Below are 20,523 nucleotides of genomic sequence, written 5' to 3' on the forward strand. Positions count from 1 at the left end.
TGTTTTTAACTGATAATTGAACGCAGACTATAATAATTAATATAGTTAGTTGATTACTGATGACATGAAAAACAGATGAAAACAAGCGCGGAGCCTTCGCCTAAGTAAAAAAAAGAAGACTTGACTCGTACAGTTAATCCGTTCAAATGAACGGTGGTTTCGTTTGGTTTCTTAAAAGGCACTTTAAATCCCATGTATTATTATTCTATTATCACTTCAGGGAAGTGATAGTGCCACCTCAATTTCCACCAGTGGTCAGGCAAATGTATCATAAACAGCGTAGAAGTACCTTAGCTGGGACGCTGATGGACACAGGGTCAGAGATGTCCAGTGGAGGTGACTTAGGAGCCTTTTGTGAGAAGGCGTTCACCATCTTCCGAGTGAAAGATCTTTTCTCTAGCGGGGGCTGAGAAGAGGAGGCAGCCGCAACAGGTGTAGTAGGCTGGCCCTGGCTTTGACCACTGGAGGGGCTCTGGTTGGCACCCTCCCCTGAATGGCCTGCAGATGAGCCGGTATTGGCCAGTCTGTGCTGACAGAACACCTGTAGGGGCGGGGCTGTGGCTGCAATGATCAGACTCCTCCTGACAGCAGCGTCAGATTGGTTGAGTACCGAGTCAGGATCCTCTGTGATTGAACGCTGGCTGCTGGAATGGGCATGTCCGTGGTGACTGAGGCAGCGGTAAGGAGGCGGTGTGCCAGTGGGTGGGGACTCCCTGCCACCCGCTGCAACCGCGCAGCCACCCAACCCAATTGGCCCGTCCTCCAGGAAGGTGGGGCTGAAGTCAATGACATCCTCGGCCATCCAGGAGGCAGCCTGGTCTTGGTTTGAGAAGTCAGGCAGCATGTAGACACCTTCCTCGTCATCATCGTCCTCATCATCATTACCAGGCTGTGGGTGGCGGTCCTCGGGGAGCAGGCTGTCATAAGAACGGCTGGAGGGCAGACGGGACGGGGGGCGTAGTGGATCCATGGAGGCAGCCAGAGACAGACCATCACTGCTGGAGCGAGGCCTCCGCAGGTGCTTTGACTGACCTGAGGGAGAGAATGTGAGAGGGGAGGTCAAAGAATAAGTATTGATTCACCACACAAGAGCAAATCCCTTTAAATTTCTCTGTTGATTTATGTAGATCCATTTTCTTCCACAGCCTCCCCTTAAAGAGATGTGTCTCGTACTCCTTTTTACAACTAAGACATGAAAAATACTCTGCTTTCAATCTGTCTTAGAGGTGTTAAGCTACTAAGATGAGCCCATCAGGGAATTCCTGAGTAGCGATATTATTGTGAGTGAGTTAGTGTGCTGTGGCCTACTGTACTGTACCTGCACCACTGTGCTGGGACGATAAGGATTCCTCACTCTTGGCTGAACGCAGGGTCACACTGTCAACACGGCAACCTGCAGGAGAAACAAATGCGAGAGAGAAAGAAGAGAGGGGAATACAGACAGCCAGAGAGAGATAGACAGGGAGATCTGTCATACAAAAAGAGAAGGGGATCCAAAAGAAAAGGTGTGGATGTGGCATCTTCTCCTTTCAACCATCATCAATCCAGGCAAACTGACTCAACATACCCCTGATGTGAGGTCAGTCTAAGAGATCTACCTGCGTGTGAGGTGGTGGGCTGGAACAGGGAGCTGATCCTCATTGGTTTACGGCGCCCTGCCCCTGGGGTCTTCCCAATTGCAAAAAACGTTTTCCAGCTCCCTCCGGCTGCCTTCCTCACCTTCATCCCCCTCTTTCTTCTGCAAGGGGAGGAGGAAAACAAGGTACGGATTGAGGATTGAGCAGACAGAGAGAGAGACAACGTTGGAGAAAGAGGAGCTGGTGGGTGAGATTGTTAAATCAACTATGAGTGTTGGTAAAACTACGTCTAACCTTCATGGTCTGAAATTGTATGTAATAAACCTGGCCTCAAACTCACCTGTCTACAGGTAGGTCCAGCACAGTGTGGAACTTGCCCTGGAACTGGAGTGATGCCTCCTGGAGGAGCAGAGGAGCTTGTGTCCTGGCCTGGGCCTCTTCTAGGGAGAGCAGCCTTGTGGACACAAAGGACTTGGGCCTGGTCAGAGAGTGTCGCCCTGCAGGTATAGACAGGAACTAAAGTGAGCAGGAGGTAAAGAGTGGGAGAAGGGTGTGACTTTGATGGCAGTGCCAAAAAGCTTTTTTACCAAATGAGATCCTATTTCATGTATAGTAGTGCACTACCTTTGGCTAAAGCCCCTGTGTGGTACCCTGTGTTACCCTATGTGGTACCCTGTGTTACCCTGTGTGTTACCCTGTGTGTTACCCTGTGTGGTACCCTGTGTGGTACCCTGTGTTACCCTGTGTGGTACCCTGTGTGGTACCCTGTGTGGTACCCTGTGTGTTACCCTGTGTGGTACCCTGTGTGTTACCCTGTGTTACCCTGTGTGGTACCCTGTGTGTTACCCTGTGTGTTACCCTGTGTGGTACCCTGTGTTACCCTGTGTTACCCTGTGTGGTACCCTGTGTGTTACCCTGTGTGTTACCCTGTGTTACCCTATGTGGTACCCTGTGTGGTACCCTGTGTGGTACCCTGTGTGGTACCCTGTGTGTTACCCTGTGTGTTACCCTGTGTGGTACCCTGTGTGTTACCCTGTGTTACCCTGTGTGTTACCCTGTGTGGTACCCTGTGTGGTACCCTGTGTTACCCTGTGTGTTACCCTGTGTGGTACCCTGTGTTACCCTGTGTTACCCTGTGGTACCCTGTGTGGTACCCTGTGTTACCCTATGAGGTACCCTGTGTGGTACCCTGTGTGGTACCCTGTGTGTTACCCTGTGTGTTACCCTGTGTTACCCTGTGTGGTACCCTGTGTGGTACCCTGTGTGGTACCCTGTGTTACCCTGTGTGGTACCCTATGTGGCACAGGAAAAACTTACTATACAGGAAGAAGGGTGTCATTTCAGATTTCCCCGCAAGAGAGTGAATCAGACGGGCGTGATGAAAAGAAATGATATGGAATAGACAACAAATGAAAGGCTGAGGAATGCAGTGAGTCTCATTTCAAACCCAAGTGCAACCCAAGAGCAACCCAAGTAACCTCAATGGTAGTTTGCTCAAAAGGATGTGTGTCAGGGAAGAGTAGGGCTTGTGCAATCAGACAGTACTGACAACTAAACAAATATGTATTATGCAAATAACAATGAGTACTGCAAAAACGTCTTCTTGCAATTTCTGACAGAAAGCAAGCATCTGAGCCCTAGGTGGGATGCGGACAGACACTTTTCAGTTGAAGATGCATACAGCTGCTGTAGTCTGTAGACAATACTGAGGTTGAACTATTTAGCCCATGAAACAAGCTGGGAATGAGAAATAAGACATTGTTTACCTGCTTGTCCTGTCTCAAAGGAATCCTCTTAAAAGAAACATCCACAGCATATAAGACATACATTTACCCAAAACACAACTATACAATATTTTAAGCATAACAGCTCAAATCAACCTAAAAAGAGACTAATAACCCTTTTAAATAAGACAAAAACTAATATTGGGAGTACAAACAAAATGTAACTGACCGGGTTTACATAAGGATGGGATGCAATTGAAACATTAATGTTTATTGCTAATTCAACTGTCAATAGAATACAAACTCACGCGAGAGTTCACATTTGACCAGTAACTCAACCTTGAAATGTCTCTTGTAGCTTAGTTGGTAGAGCATGCTGCTTACAATGCAAGGATTGTGGATTAAATTCACACTCACTACTGGAAAAGAAATTTAAGTGATAATGTGTTTGAAAAACGTATGTCAGCATTGTACACTACCGTTCAAAAGTTTGGGGTCACTTAGAAATGTCCTTGTTTTTGAGAGAAAAGCAGTTTTGTGTCCATAAAAGTAACATAAAATTGATCAGAAATACCTTGTAGACACTGCTAATGTTGTAAATGACGATTGTAGCTGGAAATTGAATATCTTTTATGGAATATCTACATACAGAGGCCCATTATCAGCAACAATCACAACTGTGTTCCAATGGCATGGTGTTTGCTAATCCAAGTTAATGATTATAAAAGGCTAACTAATTATAGAAAACCTTTTTGCAATTATGTTATCACTGCTAAAAACTGTTGTGCTGATGAAAGAAATAATAAAACTGGCCTTCTGTAGACTACTTCAGCATCACCAATGTGGGTTTGATAAAGGGCTAAAAATGGCCAGAAACAAATAACTTTCTTCTCAAACTTCAGTCTATTCTTGTTCTGAGAAATTAAGGCTATTCCACGCGAGAAATTGCGTACAGGGTTGTCTACTTTCACATAACAGCACAAACTGTCTCTAACCAGGCAATAGAAGAAAAAAAATTTTTCACAAGCCAGCTAACGGAAGCCCTGATACATACATACACACACTGATCAAAGTTGACACCAAGGGAGACAACGGACTGAGTACTTAGGCAAGTAGTGGGTAAAGATGGAATCCTAACTTCACATGACCAGGGGATCCAATGAGCAATGCACAATGAACCTAGCAGCGCCGTCCAGATGGAGAAGGGGCTAACAGGTTGTTCCTTGTCTTATTGTGACACTTCCATTGTCCTGGGTGCCGGCAAGCTGACTGAGGTGTACAGTCAACCAGTGTTTCCACCAACACATTGCTTTTACTGACATGGTACAGTGTGTTTTGCTATGCTTACTTACAAGCCCTTTTCCAAAACAGTGGGATTATTAAAAAAGCAAGAGTAGGTTTTAGCCCTGATTGTGACGCTAGCTGTCAAGTGGCATTTGCACAGTGGCCAGAATTGCCTGGGGAGCCATGTGTGTTTGTGTGTGGGGGGGTGGTAGTACCCAGCGAGTGGTAAAGAAGCCAACATTGGTGTCATGTTCCAGGTGATTTTAGTACCTGTGCCTGTGAAGCGTCCTACTGAGGTAAAGGAGTCACTGAAGAGCACATCCACGTGACTAAGGAGAAACTCCACCACCACAGACTGGATTCGCACCTCCTTAAACGGGTCAGCACCAGTCAGACCCATCGACTCAATCTCCATAGACCTGCCATGAGGGACAAAGAAGCCAGAGAAGGAAGGTGTTGCAGACTGAAATGCTATGGAGAGCTGTCAAAATTCCTCACTACATGTCTGTTATAAGGAACATCATCTCAGTAGCCAGTCATTTGTGTACACCGTTACGTGTCCACAATATGGATCACACCTGCTTGTTGTGGTGATAAGAATGGAGAAAAACCCCATACAGAACGTCGCAAAAAATGGTGCAGTAACAATAATGTGCCAGAGAGGTAGAAAGACATCTCAAACACATGACTTGTCTGTCCTTGTCAAAGTTTGCCTATTGCAGTATCCAGCCACACCCGGCTCCTATTCTGTGAGGCGGATCCAGACAGCATTTGGGCGTAAACATCAAAAGCCCATGCATGACCCATCCTGCCTGGTGTCAACAGCACAGGCAGGTGATGTAATGGTTTAGAAAGGGTTTTCCTGGCGCACACTAAGTTCCTAAATACCAACTGAGCAATGTTTAAACCACGCAACATTTCTGAACATTGTTACAGACCAGGTGCAAGAAGAAAACAAAGCACATAGTCTAAGAATGGTTTCAGGAACATTACAGTTCAGTCAAACCTGCCTGCGCAATCCCCAGCCCTGAACTAAAAAGTCTAACATGATATCAGAGACATGAGACCACTCGTCAGCATAGACCAACATCCGTGTGTAATGTGTGTGCAATCCACATTAGAATAGTTCAGCCTATTCTAGAGGCAAAGGGGTCTGACCAGGTACTAGATGGGCGTACCTAATTAACACATTAGTGTACACGCACACACACACACACACACACACACACACACACCTGAGCAGGTTAGGGGCCCAAACGATAGCCAGGTTCTTTATGTGCATGTTGGTCTCCCCGCTGCAGGTCGCCAGACGAGCCAAGTGTCTGATGAGGTACTCCAGTGTCCTTAAGAGAAGTAGAAGCAACGTGAGTCCAGTGAGGAATGTGTATCGGTCTCTCGGTCTCCCTGGAAGCATTATGGGTATACCTGTAGTGGGGGGGTGGGAGTTGCTGGATGACATCATGTACTTTCACCATGCGCTCATCGTCCGTCATCTCTCCCATACAGTCCTATGGAGGAAGGCCAGGGACCAACGGATGGAGAGTTGAGCCTTTGACAATGGACTTTCAGTGTGTTGTGTTGGGTGACGGTCGTGTACTCACAGCAAACTTGTCGTACAGCTGGTAGGTGAGCAGAGGGTTGGGTAGCTCTCTGAAGTAGAGCTTACACAGAGAGCCCACACAGTGGATGTCCTGCATGTACATATCCTTGGTCAGGTCTGGGATGTTCTCACTGTCAAATTCATGTCTGGTGGGGATAAAATGACAAACAGGGTTCAATCTCAAAGGGTATTCTGATAACTGTCTTCATGTATTTTATGTGGGCAGTAAATTAGCTAAGTACTACAGTACTTCACTGACATAAGAATTTCACTGCTCAGAACAACACTATGTTATTTTGTGCTTTTGACAATCTCAGTCTCTACAAGTTAAGGGCCTGAAATAGGGTTGGTAAGGAGTCATACCTAAGTTTCTGAATGTTAGAGGAGACTCCAGAGTGTCTGTAAATGCCGTCCACCACACCATGTTTCTCAATGAACTCTGAGCAGCTCTTCAGAACCTGTGGAACTGTAAAAGCACAAAAATATCTATGTCACTATTTACAGTAGTACCCTAAAACAAATCAGGGCTTTCAAGGACACCGATGTCTCCCTGAGACTCCCTCTAGAATTATAACCTACAACTGTAACTAGGGCAATTGGCAAAAAATGCTGTAGCATGAATATGTATCCTAAATTGGAATTATTAACTTATACATCATTTTATTATTTAAAACCATCAAAGTCATCTCCCATGCCCTAGCTGGAAACTCAACAGACAACACTAAGACAATTACTGACAACCTAAAGAGTTTCAGCAAATTTTCAAGTACCATCCAGTCCTGAGTTAAGGAGGTGCTCCCCCAGGTCGCAGCCGAACACTCTTTCTTTTAGGATGCCTCTCTGTTTGAGCTTCTGCTTGGTGGGCCTGGACTTCATGAAGGTGCGAAGGAACCCCATCAGTTTACCGTGTTTCTTAGAAACTATCAGAGTGGAGCGACAGAGCTGATGAATAACCCATGCAAAGAACAACATGTGTACTGCAGTGGGTGAAGGATGTATCTTTGTGACTGGTGTACTGTGTACATATTTGCACACATTTACAGTCTTCATAAAAAATTAAATAAACAGATGAAAATACATCAGAAATGAGAAGGAGATTTTAGCAGAAGCTGGCGCATGAACACTAGTAAGAGACTGTGTTGCGTTCTTGATCAATGTGCCAACATAACCAACATCGTTAGACCAGAAAGCAGCAGCAGATTACTTGCACGCATTGTGGAGATTAGGATTAGGGGCAAAGAAATACACAACATTGCCAGAGAGATTATCGTCATTGGTTATAATAAGCCTTTTTTGTCTTCCTCTAAAAACAAGTTGCGTCTCCACTGTGTTCCTATGATTTATAGATGGCTGTAAAGTATATCCACAACATCAATTCTCTAATACATTCTCACCACCCCTGACATAGTGCACCCAAACCGCCCTAAGCTTTGCTAGTTGTATAAATGGCTATTGTGTGTGTGCTGTCTGGCTTGAGGGAAACTGGGCTGTACAGGCCCTGCATTAAAGGGAGAGATGAGGCGTTAAGAAAGATCAGTTGGAGGGGGAAACTCTAATTAGATGACAAATAGATTAATGAAAATAATTCCATTTCAGTTGTTGTTACCAGCAAGTCTTAGGTACCAAGGCTGACGAACTGAGAGAAAGAGAGAAAGAGAAAGAAAGACATGCAATAGAAACAGTAGACAATTCAAGGTAGGTGGTTATAACATTAAGTAAATATATAGTTTTTCTGTACTTTGTATTTCCAAAATGGAGATACAGTGCTTGAAGAGATTCAGTTTGATAAAGATCGAAAATACTATTTTTGTGCTGACCACATTAGACATGTATAACTATCTATGGGCTGAATAACTATATTTTGTGATTAAAACTGTAAAGGCTAGTCATGCTACCTGTTGTGGGTTTCTGATGAAGACAACATGAGGCCAGGTATGTAATAAACAGATCTCTGTTTAGGAGAATTTGTACAAAATGTTTGTTAAAACATTTACCAAAAAAAGATATAAAGGAAGAGGGTGGTAAAATGGCTATAGTTATAATAACAATATGCCATCGAGCAGACATTTTAATCCAAAGTTAATTACAGTCATGGCCCCAGTGAGAATTGAAAACCAAATATTTGACAGAACACAAAATAGCAACCATCCCAACTAGGATATCTATTGTGGACATCTTTTCCAGTCAACCCATTCAGAAGCGGACAGCGGAGGCTCACTCATATTCATAATGAATTGATTGCGTGTGTTTACCTGATGTTGGAGACGGCGGTCCAGGGGCACTGGTGTTGGAATTGGCTGGATCACCATCTACAAATAAACACCCCCATAAAACACTGAAATATTTACACACTGATCTTGAGACACGATATGGCTGTATGAGATATAAATATATAATGGCCTGGATGAGGATAGTTTTGTGGTGGTGCCACTGCCCCTTTCTCTGTGACCAACCTGTTAACACGTCTGTCTCCTCTGAACTCTCTCATCATCTAGATATAATTGCCCATAGAAATGTGACTGACTGGATTTTTTCTTTTCTTGTACTAGCCTTTGGAGTAAATCCTAGACACTGTTGTACCTGAAAATCCCTGGAGGGGGCACACTTTGAGATGTTTTAAACAGGACACCAGGCACTGAGGATGTTTTATTGTACTCAGTCACCTGTGTCCCGAGTTCTGTATTTTCTTACATTGAATTGTATAGTAACTGAATCCCTTAAAGGGGATAGCAGTAATTTACTGCCAACTTGGAAGTTAGCTGAATTACATAATCAGTTTTGAAACTCGTAAAAAACTAAACTTGAATTAAAATTATACTATTTAACATGCGCTTTTGTACGCACCCAAAATAATAAGTGAATGTTGTGAAACGCCATCATTCTACTATTACTACAAACATTCTACAAAATGCCACTTTAATGGCGGTTTGCATGCATTACACTCCAAGCCACGCTCACTATCTGTTGCAGCTATCTATTTAAGTCACCGGGCGTACCAAAAGAAACTGTCTTTGGTGACAAGGTCCTACAGCATGAGCCCTTGTGAACAGCCTTGTGTTTCTGGTATTTGTGAGTCTTGGCCATGCTCATAGGCTGACAACGTGTGACCTCCTGATTGCAGGCTTGTTTAAAACCAAGACAAAGCACATACCAGAGATTATGCTCTGTGTCAGCGATTATGGGCAACAATGGAGAAGTTGGTGCTTTCTGTACATATAGGTGTACAGATTTATGACCTCTGTATGGTGAGAATCCTTTTGAATTTTATGTGATTTATGGATTCAAATTAGATTTTTCAAGTGTGTATGTGTGTGTGTGTGTGTGTGTAAGCTACCAGTTTTACAGGCTGGCTGAGACAACTTCTCGTTGATAAGCTCCACACACTCACTGGGGAAGAAGCCCACCTAAGTAAAAAAGATTGTCAGTTATTAGCTGAACTGAGGACAACAATAAGCCTGGACAGAAAACAGAAGTGAATTGGGTTTCAACATGTTTTAGTGTGTGTTTTAGTAGAACATGGTAATGTTGAAAAAGTTAATGGAAAACAACATAAGAAAAAATTAGGAACAGAAAAATAAAATCTAAAAGGAAGCAAAAAAAAAAAAGGAAGTACAGATAAAAATCATGAGAGTAGTTTTTATATTTTCTTACAAGCTGTTGTCATTTAGCCAGACAGAGTTGAAAAAAAATACAGAGAAGTGTGAGGGAGACGGCCAGAGTTGTGTGAGGGAGACGGCCAGAGTCGTGTGAGGGAGACGGCCAGAGTCGTGTGAGGGAGACGGCCAGAGTCGTGTGAGGGAGACGGCCAGAGTCGTGTGAGGGACACGGCCAGAGTCGTGTGAGGGACACGGCCAGAGTCGTGTGAGGGACACGGCCAGAGTCGTGTGAGGGACACGGCCAGAGTCGTGTGAGGGACACGGCCAGAGTCGTGTGAGGGACACGGCCAGAGTCGTGTGAGGGAGACGGCCAAAAGCTATGTGAGGGACTGGTTTGTGTGTCTAGTGGTTGTGGCCCGTACCTGAAAGCCATGCTTCCCCCTCCACCAGCTGGTGTCCTCTTTGGGAGGCATGTCAATCACAGAAAGTATATCTCCCACCTGAAGTGACAAAACACTTTAAATTAATATACACAAACATTCAACATATACATTAGACAAACTTTTATCAACAAACGACCCCCACTGGGCCAGGATCATTCATTAGACACAGCACAGCCTTGACAGCCAAAAGGCTGATACCAAAAGAAAACATTAGAGACACAACAACCATACCACGGCATACTTTTGTACAACTCCCAACTACAGCCCTGCCTGATTTAATTTTCCTTTAATTTAAAGGGATATTTCAGCTATGTCATAAATTATACACCTTTACATTGGTAGTAGTGGAAATAACCAAGTTATTTGATGCCCCAAAGAAATGGCTGTGGTACACTGGCAATATACAACAAATGTCAAAGGTGCTATTTTGCAAAATATAATTAGCTACTAAAGCAATAAGAACCGTACAAATAATTTTTGGAGATAAAGGGAGATAGCAGCTCTGGGAATATAGCACATTCTAAGAAGTCCACCACTGACGGTGGTTAAGGTCAGTGGATCAAATATGGCTAGGGCATGGCTAATAACAACTAACTTTTTGACTTTCTCAAAGCTCTTCTGAGCAGCACACGTCCACCTGAAAGGATTCGTCTGTCATTAGGCAAAATACAATAAAAAGAATGAAGCTGATTGAGAGAATGACAAGAGTGAGGCCAACAGCAGGACCGACACCTTAAAAGGTTCTTACACAATAACCATTGCTATGGCACCCAGAATCTGAAAGTCAGATAGATCATTCTCTTCTAGAATTATGTACATCAGATTTCAATGTCTGTTTTAGACTTGAACAAAAATAAATCTGTAGCATCCATAACAATTGATTTTCCTGTTAGTTTCCATGATAGTTTTCATGTTCAGCCAAGCCTTCTCTTTGAAATGTCTGTGGCTGTTTTGTTGCACTACTTACTAACTCATAGACGTTCGCTACAATGTCAGACTCCCTTAAAAAGCTTATCTATTTCATGCGTGCTCATTTGTCTTTACTCCAATATACTATTATTTAGAAGCCTGCTTTACTATACCCACACATCAAAAGTGTATTTTTAATTGGTGTACACATCCTAAACATTAAAGTCATGATTTTACGTAAAAAATGTCATGTCCATAGTGCTAGAATCTGTCATGAAGAGAAAGTTGAGGTTGTATGGAGTAAAGGATCTAAATCTGCCTTCATGTTTAGGTCACACCATTCTGAGGTGCTCTGGCCCAGAAACAAAAACAGTATGTAGAGCAGCGTCAGGAGGGTAGGACAGGAATAGGCTGAGAAAAAGAGGATGAAGAGGAGGACTGAGAGGAAACGGGTCAAGACCCAGACAAACAGGGCAAAGAACAGTACAGAGAGAAAAGGCCAGAATAAACGTGTGACATCTGAAAGCTGACTGACACTATTGTAATCTCCTTTGGTCCAGCGTGTCTGGGCGGCAGCTCTGTACCTCAATGGAGATCTCATCGCTGGCCTGTGCTGTGTAGCGCTTGATGACATGCGCTGCAGCAATGGCGGGAACGTTGAGTGAAGCTTCCTCTTTCAGCAGGAACCTATTCCCACGGTTGTCAATCTGGGGAGAATTTTATAACACAAACCTCAGTTTAGAAGGGCAAATAATTCCACAGGGGTATAACACCTAGTTCACACACAAGCAGCATGCCGACATGCAAGGGCAAACGCCCCACTGCTCGCCATTCAAAAATGGCTTCCCGCCCTGCTTCAAGCAGCGGGATGACGGCGCTGGTCAGGATGGAACGGCAGAAGGGAAAGAAAACAGAGCAGTGTTCTATTTTCTTTCCTTCTCTGTCGTGGAAAGGCAATCAGAACATAACGGGGGAAAAAACTATGGGATAGCTTGTAGGAGGTAATTCATTACTGAGTGGTCCATCCCCTTTTACTTATATCGACATGCCAACACTAAATCTATAACGTCAACTTCAAGGACTATCGAGACAATATAAGAAGAAATATGGCGTGATCAAGGATGAAATCCTCTGCGTTGTCTTTTGGTGAGTCTCATTTTAGCAATGAACAGGGATTGCTTTACTACCCTGTTTTATTTAATGTAATGTCTATTTAATGGAATTAGAACAGGGCAGACATGAACATCAGAGGAACTGATGGCATGCAGAACGACATAAAAGCATCTTCCCAAAAATAGTATGTGAACATAACAGCCTCCCACTCAATTTGCAGGTGATATGCGTCTAAGATGCGGCGGATCGTGAAGGCAGCTGTTGGCTCACGTGACTGTCTGATTCCACAGAACCACGATGATGGTGACTGTATAGGCTACATGAGGGAGCTGTTGAGGATGGGAGGCCTACTGGCGACTGTTTAATACTAGTTTAAAGGAAAGTATATTAGCCAGTGCTAAATACACTTAAATTGTCATAACTGTCCTCTTTTGTGACGTTTTTATTACTAGTGAAGCGAGTAACAACACAGCGAGCCAAATAAATAATTATGGCATGCATTCACAATGTTACAATATTGCATCGGCAGATTTTTTGTTTGCAGGGGTGTTTCTTATGTTTGAGGCTAAAAACAATTGATATTTATCAATGTGATCTCCAACTGGTTTGCATATGATTGTTCGATAAATCACACTTCTCAGCATATGACCTTTCTAAATGCTTTTAGAAATTTTAAATTATTTCCATGCAATATTGATAAATGCCCAAGAACTTAGTTAAGCATCTAACTCATTACGTAAGACTTCGGTTCTGAGTTAACCTGTAGAAATGTTTCCATGTTTCTTCCTCCCACTCAATATCAACTTCACATTCTCTTTCAACCTCTTTAATTTTCTAAAGAAAATGCTTCAATAGTTTTACCTCCATCCAAGTGAGCACAGGTCCACAGTTAAGCTTGTTGTCAACGATCATGGAGAGGCGGCTCAAGTACTCTGACAGCAGCGGGGTGAAGATCTGAAACAGCAACACATTCAGGACATTAGCAAGACATTGTACATGTACTATAGAGCTTACAATCAGATACTATCAATGAAAACAGTCAGATACACTGAACAAAATAATAAAATTCTAAGATTTTATTGAGCTACAGTTCCTATTTAAAAACAACACTTAATTGAAATTAGCTCATCAGAACCTAATCAATGGACTTGACATGACAGAAGTAAGCCATTTCTGAGTAAGGGCCATTTCTGGAATCTTTCATTTCAACTCATGATACACAGGACCAACACTTAACATGCATTTACATGTTGGTATAGTATATGAAGCCCTGAGAAAATCTGAAAAAAACAGGCAGAGACAGACATACAATGTTGACTTGTATACCTCTAATGAAGAAATATACTTACCGAAGTAATTGTACACCGCAAATCTCCAACAGCATAACTGACCTCAATACAGTACCAGTAAAACATTTGACAGCAAATGTAGAGAGAATACTATCAAATGCCCAATTACATAACCCAGCCCTCAGTCCACACTTACCTCGACCCGGTCCCCAATCTCGCTGAGGGGGGGCAGGGGAAGCAGCTGGGAGTAGCGGCGGTCGTAGATACACTGATGGAGGTGAGCGTCCAGCGTACAAAACTCCTCGTAGGAGCGTCGCACCATCCACATCTTACCCTATATTACAGAGAGAGAGCAAGTAAGAGAGAGGGGTTGAACAATACTGTGAGTAATAATGTGAGGAAGAGAAAAGGACAAGTAAAGGGGAAAATAAGTTTAAGGAGAGAAATACACAGTAGAATAAGAATGTTTCTGGATTAAAAATAGCTCGGGCAAGAAGAGAATGTGTCTGATGGTATGTGTGTGTGTGCGTGCCCGTGTGTGTTTGGCGAGGGTATGTGGACATATCCTCACCTGGCAGGACACATGCACCAGGAAAACCAGGTCTTTGGCAGAGAGAGAGTTCCAGCAGGCATCGTTCTGCTCGTTTGCAAACTGCAACTGAAGAACGAGACACAGCCATTTAAGTATTAGTTGGAGGTACAGGTGGAACAAGTGTTACAACTATACAACAGCCGACATTATGGCCACACTGGCATTCCAGCAAAAACTGGCCTTCATGCAACATCTTTTGGGCCAAAAATTTATTACGAATGAAATATATTTAAATGCTGAAATCAAGACAAATTGCCAGACCTTTTCAGTAAGACTTTCAAAAAGAATGATAAATTAACTAAATTGATCCTTAATTGAGTCTGAGCCATTCATTGGTTAATCAAGACTTAACATTGACAGCTCTCCTAGTCCTGGACGAATGATGTTAGTGAACACAGTAGGCTTGGAGTTTGCCTTTGGAGTAAGCTGCCATTGGTATCAACGAGAGGACCAAAGCAATGCCAATGAAAGTCAAGGAAGCCATTATGAGGAAAATTATGAAGGAAATCAACCAATACCATCTTCACCTTCAGAGGCTATACTGCAAGATGAAAACCTCTAGCCTCAACAAAACGATGGCTCGGTTAGTTTGCTAAAAATTCTGCAGAGCTCAATAGAGGTGCATCTCAAAAAAATAATATATGAGGGAAAAGTGATTTTTTCCCCTTAATTCAAATCTAAAAGTAACACTTTCATATATTCTAGATTCATCACACATAAGGAAACATTTCAAGCCATTTATTTCAATCTTGGTGATTACGTCCTTCTCAGGTGAAAATTTAACTTTCCACGACATTCTAATTTGAGATGCACCTGTACATACCAGAGTAATGACCCAAGGCAAATGTGGAGGAGAAAATGGAACAGCCCAAGATCCACCACATACCAGCAGGGGCTCAGGAGAAAGAAGAACTGTGTTCTGGACTGACCAAGTCAAAGTACTGACCTTAACTGATATGCTGTGGCAGGACCTGAATCAAGCAGTTAATGTTAAAGCTCACTCAAATGTCCATTTGGGCTTAAGATTAGTATATTATACATTCATTTTAAAATTCTATACAAAAATATTGACCATCACTGTAGGGCAGACATGTCTAAGCTACTTCAGACAAGTCTAAGTCAAGTCTCAAGTCACAGCACGCAAGTCCAAAGTGTCAAGCCTTTTAAACACTACAGGCTATAGTTCTATTAGTCTATTAGTCCAAAGCAAGTCCTTTCAACTTAAGGTGCACTTTTTGGGAATTACTATTATTTTATGGGTTATTTTAAAACATCAGTTGATAATCTAGTACACTAATACTGAAATGCAACATTTATTTTAGCAAACATGCATTTTATGTTTAATTGAAGTATGATCATGTTGAGGCAGGGGCCGGTCTATTCAATCTACTATTCTATCTGCCATTAACCATATTGTCTGACTATTTTACATAGGTTAGCCATGTGTTCTGTATTGTTATGTTAGCTAGTTATTAGCTACTGTATCTAACTAGCTGGCAAAGATTAGAAACAGGTCCAATTCTTGACAGAGAGCTAACATTAGGCTTCTCACTGAATTTAAAAGTTATATGTAGCCAAATGCTATTACGATAGGAACAGATGCACTGTTGCTAACGTTACCTAGGTGACTTTGAACTTTAATCGCTTGAGCTACCAGACCAGAACAGGGCGGGAATACAGGTTTTTTCTTTGGTTTTAGCTATTCTATATTTACCTTCCAAGGCACGAGTCCCATGACTACAAGTCCAAGTCAAGTCACAAGTCTTTTGAAAAGATCGCAAGTCACAACAAATTTTTTTTGGGTGACTTAAGTGCCACTTGAGTCCAAGTCTGCGACTTGCGTCACTAACTCTGCTGTAGGGTTCACTTACTTTAAAGGTGAACTGCAGATCACTACTGCAATTTGTCACTATTACAACCACAGCTGCAGAGGTCACATTAGGTTGCCTGCCAATTAGCAGTACTTAGACAGGTGACAAATTAAAGGAAAACCCTAAATAAATGATTGGAGAAATTTAACGCATGCATATTCTTCCATACAAGTTTACTGCATGATACAATTAAGTAATTTACATCCTCTGTGGCATTTGTCAAATTAATGAGAAGTCCCAGTTGATCTTGATTTTGGATCCAGGCGGCAGGAGGAAAGGATCTAAGTGACTTTGAAAGAGGGTTCATTATTGGGTCTCTCCCAGGATGACAATGCCCCCATCCACAGGGCATGAGGGGTCACTGAATGGTTTGAGTATGAAAACGTAAATGCTATGGCCTTTGCCGTCAGCAGGTCTCAACTCAATTCAACACAGAGGGGAGACTGTAGGCCGATGTGTTAGACAGCACTCTCCAACACCATTATCAAAACATCTAATGAGGGAATATTTTTGGAAGAATGGTATTCCATCCATCCAGTATAGCTCCAGAGACTCGTAGAATCTATGCCATGGCGCAGTGAAGCTGTTCTGATGACCCATAACCTAACTGAGACACTATATGGTGTTTTTTCCTTGAACTCGTCACCTGTCGGTATGTATCAGCTATGAAAAGGAACAAAAAATGTGCACTTTGATATGAGTTTTAAAAGCAACATGTGGCAACCAAGAGTTCCAAAGAGGCCAAATAGTCTGTGCTTGAATTCCACGTGCCAAGGGGGAAATATCATGACAGAATACGCCAAACAGCAACAAACTGCATCGGCAAAGAAGAACAGTGGCTGCAAGTCAAAGTTGACCAACAGGAATAGATGGACACTTAACAGAATACGTTGCTCAGTGCCCAAAAGCACAACCTCAAAAACAACCACAGAATCAGAACCATTGTAAGCTTTACAAAGCTGGAATTGATGGCAGGGCTGCCATTCGGGAAAAAGCTTTTAACCAAGGCCAACACACAAAGACGTATAACTTGGTGTGCGAAGCACAAAAGCTGGACACCCGAGCAATGGAAAAACTTAAAGAAAATGGTCTGAGGAGTCTTTAACCTTTAATGGTATACATTTGGAGAAAGCCAAAGGATGCCTTAAGCCCAAAATAACTGCTACCAACTGTTAAACATGGGGGGCTCCATAATGGTATAGGCAGTGATCTAATTTCTCTGCATGGGAGTATAAGGAAGGAAACCATATTTCACAGTGATAATGAACACCAGGGTGCCATGGCCATACCATCACCAAGTCTGTCATGAAGGGCTATCTATAAACAATGCATTCATATGTTAATGAAACCAATACTTACACATTACAGTATGGGGAAAGTAATATCAAAATAGCTATTTTTGCTGGACACTTTTTTTTGCTGGGCATTTCAAAATATGATTAAAGGAAGAATGAGGGAAAAGTACTGACTGTCAGCTTTCATTTCTGACTTTCAATACATTTTACTAACTAAGAATAGCAGCAATTTGAGTCATAATTTTTATGTGAGCATAAGTATTAAGACAATTCAATTTACAACAAAAGTATATTATGTACTTTAGCCTCATATATAATTGTATTATATTTTCATATGCCTCAAGTGTACAGCAAAAAAAGCAATTTTGACTTTAATATTAATGGAAAGCACTGAATATTCCAGCCTGGTAACTATTCACTCATAAAAACACAGTCCAAAAGGCCAAACAGAGTTGGCAACTGTTGGCCAATAACATACACAAATTGAACAAACACCTTTGCATACCATCAGACACACAAGACCAGGTATATAACCCTCTTGATTAATCCCTCCACCACTAATTCACACAACCACCTCCCAGTTCCCCATACACTGCCACCTAGTTAAAATAGCCACATTGCCTCAAAACTTTCAAAATGGGAGTCAACATTCCAATTAAAAATAGTGTTTAATGCCATGAACCAATAAATGCAGACGAAGCTTTAAACAGAAGACAGTCCTGCTACACTAGTTACATCAGAGCCATCGGCAGTTGACCGAATGCCTCTGATAAAGCCACAGTACACCCTGAGGTTCTTTTGGCCTTGATAGAAAAAATAAACACACAGTCATGTATATTTGTCTCTTTTTGTTGAGGCTCCAGGCAAAATTAAAAGAGAAATATTTTAATCTGGAGAATGACAGGCAGTGAAAGGAGAAAGAGAGAGAATGATGAAGAGCAGATAGATGTAGAAGTGAGTTAGAGAGAGAGATAATGATGAATGCAGGGGAAAAACAGCAAACGCATAAAGGAGAACAAAAAAAGACAGAACAGTGGTCATGTGGATTGTTTGTTCCTCAGTGAGCAATATCCGACCACATAACGACAGCAATCTATTTAAAAAAGAATATTGGGTGGGGTGAGGGGGGGGTTGTGCGGGGCGTGTAGGTGTTTGTTTTAAGACAAAAAGGCCTATTCTTTTTACAAATAAGCCTCTTATGGTTGAGAATTGTCAAAACACTGTGGATAGAAAATGTATCATCTTTATTTTCATAATAGGGTGTTTGATTGGAACAATGATTGAAACCATACATTAAATAGCATATTTTATCTTCTGAGTCTGAGCAATCAATTTGCCCATCTGACAAATACGCTACAAATAATTCTTATTGGTGATCAATGCCAGTAACCATGAGTAAAATCTACTTAAAAATTAAGGGAAAATGGCTAGAGCAAAATACAAGGAAATACTGTAACCTGCTTCAGTCTAATAAAATACTAAAGCTTGGCAAGAAATTAGCCTTTCAGCCGGACCACGATTTCAAGCAAGGCAAAGAAAGCTAAATTGGAGTGACTGCACATTTCTTTATTAAATGTTGGCGCAGTCAAAGTCCTCTTCTCAATCCCATTGAGAAACCGTGCCACTAATTGAAAATAGCCCTCCACAAGTATTGTCCCACCAACCTCAACAACCTGGAGCAAATCTGCCAAGAAAAATGGGCCAAAATCACTGACACTGTGTGCAAACTAATCCCCATAATGATGGTCAAACAAGGTCAATTTTAAGTTGTGCTGACATTGCACCAGTCCGCATGACAAAAAATGTATTGGTTTCAGCGAAGATGTTAAGTATAGGTAAGAGTTACAGTTTGGGTTAGAATCACGGTCCAGGTTAGGACAATGGGACATTGAATGAGAATAAGGTTTGGGTCCTCACAAGGATAATGTGCACTTTGGAGAACAGAATTAGAATACCTACAAATAGAAGAACAAAGTGGGGAAAACATTTTAAAATGAAAAGATATTAGGAGTCTGCGCAGAAATCTGAACTAATATAACTCAGTAGGAATCAGTGTCAGAAAACAGGGGGATATGGAAGCTGCTGCTGCGTTTCCACTCTGATGCACACAGCCTAGAAATCTTTGTATTTGTCCAGTTGTGTGCGTGTGCACGCGCGCGCAGGTCAGATACAAAGAACGAGAGGCAGCCTCAGCCCTGGAGATGTTCCTGCTCTTATCCCGTCCTTCTGCCCCCCCCACCCCCCCCCCCACCCCACATCTAGCCTATAGCACTGATGCATTCTGACAGAAACACAGTTACACACAAAGTGTAAGAGACACACATGGTATAGCTGAAAGAGTTGATAGTCCTTTCTGTTGAAATTTTAGATCTATGTTTTTATAGACTATATGCACAGAGCTTGTCTAATAAAAGAAACATCACAATTGACCAAGAGGTGCCGTATAATTACATTAGGAGCTAGAGATAAGATGGAAGGACCAGAACCTCCAGATTCTACCACTATCCTTCTGAAGTTGCTGGTTTACACACATAATCACTGCTGAAATGTAGCCTTTGATCAGGCTGTCATGAATGGCAATGCATGTTAAGTCAATCATGTTAAAAAGCTAACATTAGCTAGGGATATCATTTCACTTCTTTCGAGTCCATTTCATGCAGATTCATATGGCCTACCTGCATGCAGAGGATTTAGAATAGGATGGAAAGTAACATTCCATCACTTTTGAGGGCAGAGACAGAAAATGACTGGCCACCCCATTCTAGGTATCTATCTAGGTTGTAACCCTCCTTGCCACTACATTTTATGTTGCTGACTGTTCATTGGGTTTAAGGCTGGAAATCTCATTTCTTTTGTGGAATGTTGCTGATATAAAAAGAGCTTTATCAAAAATGTAATTGATTGACTGAATTTCATTGAAGGCTGTGCTCCTACTATGTAAGTCTACTTTCTTCCAAATATCATTAAATACATCTAGCCATCACAATTTGGCCCTTGTCAAATTTGCTCAGATCCTTACGTTTGCCCATTTTTCCTGCTTCTAACACCAACTTTTGAGGACAGAATGTTCACTTGCTGCCTAATATATCCCACCCACTGACTGGTGCCATGATAACTAGTGTTATTCACTTCACCTGTATTGGCTGATCGGTGTAAATCGTATAAACAATAAAAGTTATTCCAAGGATGTATATAGCATACTGTTAAACTGTTGTTTATAAGGAACCTGT

General features: G+C 42.1%; 1 protein-coding gene across 4 annotated transcripts in view; it reads right to left on the reverse strand.

Moving 5' to 3' along the window:
- Nucleotides 1-20,523, reverse strand: part of arhgap33 (Rho GTPase activating protein 33) — a 56,075-nt gene that overhangs the window by 11,055 nt on the left and 24,497 nt on the right. For 2 of the 4 annotated variants that reach the window (XM_020041341.3, XM_020041344.3), the window contains 18 exons: nucleotides 14,107-14,193; nucleotides 13,732-13,869; nucleotides 13,108-13,200; nucleotides 11,718-11,840; nucleotides 10,204-10,281; nucleotides 9,520-9,589; nucleotides 8,438-8,494; nucleotides 6,956-7,105; nucleotides 6,549-6,651; nucleotides 6,187-6,331; nucleotides 6,011-6,093; nucleotides 5,821-5,928; nucleotides 4,856-5,004; nucleotides 3,344-3,370; nucleotides 1,918-2,074; nucleotides 1,599-1,738; nucleotides 1,319-1,468; nucleotides 290-1,032 (listed from right to left, as the gene is read on the reverse strand). In XM_020041341.3, coding sequence (XP_019896900.2) covers nucleotides 290-1,032; nucleotides 1,319-1,468; nucleotides 1,599-1,738; nucleotides 1,918-2,074; nucleotides 3,344-3,370; nucleotides 4,856-5,004; nucleotides 5,821-5,928; nucleotides 6,011-6,093; nucleotides 6,187-6,331; nucleotides 6,549-6,651; nucleotides 6,956-7,105; nucleotides 8,438-8,494; nucleotides 9,520-9,589; nucleotides 10,204-10,281; nucleotides 11,718-11,840; nucleotides 13,108-13,200; nucleotides 13,732-13,869; nucleotides 14,107-14,193 — 2,601 coding nt within the window. The remainder of the gene's footprint in view (nucleotides 1-289; nucleotides 1,033-1,318; nucleotides 1,469-1,598; nucleotides 1,739-1,917; nucleotides 2,075-3,343; nucleotides 3,371-4,855; nucleotides 5,005-5,820; nucleotides 5,929-6,010; nucleotides 6,094-6,186; nucleotides 6,332-6,548; nucleotides 6,652-6,955; nucleotides 7,106-8,437; nucleotides 8,495-9,519; nucleotides 9,590-10,203; nucleotides 10,282-11,717; nucleotides 11,841-13,107; nucleotides 13,201-13,731; nucleotides 13,870-14,106; nucleotides 14,194-20,523) is intronic. The other 2 variants (XM_020041343.3, XM_020041342.3) reach the window with 2 other exon arrangements.

This window comes from Esox lucius, chromosome 20 (genome assembly GCF_011004845.1).
Source record: "Esox lucius isolate fEsoLuc1 chromosome 20, fEsoLuc1.pri, whole genome shotgun sequence".
Taxonomy (NCBI): Eukaryota; Metazoa; Chordata; class Actinopteri; order Esociformes; family Esocidae; genus Esox; species Esox lucius.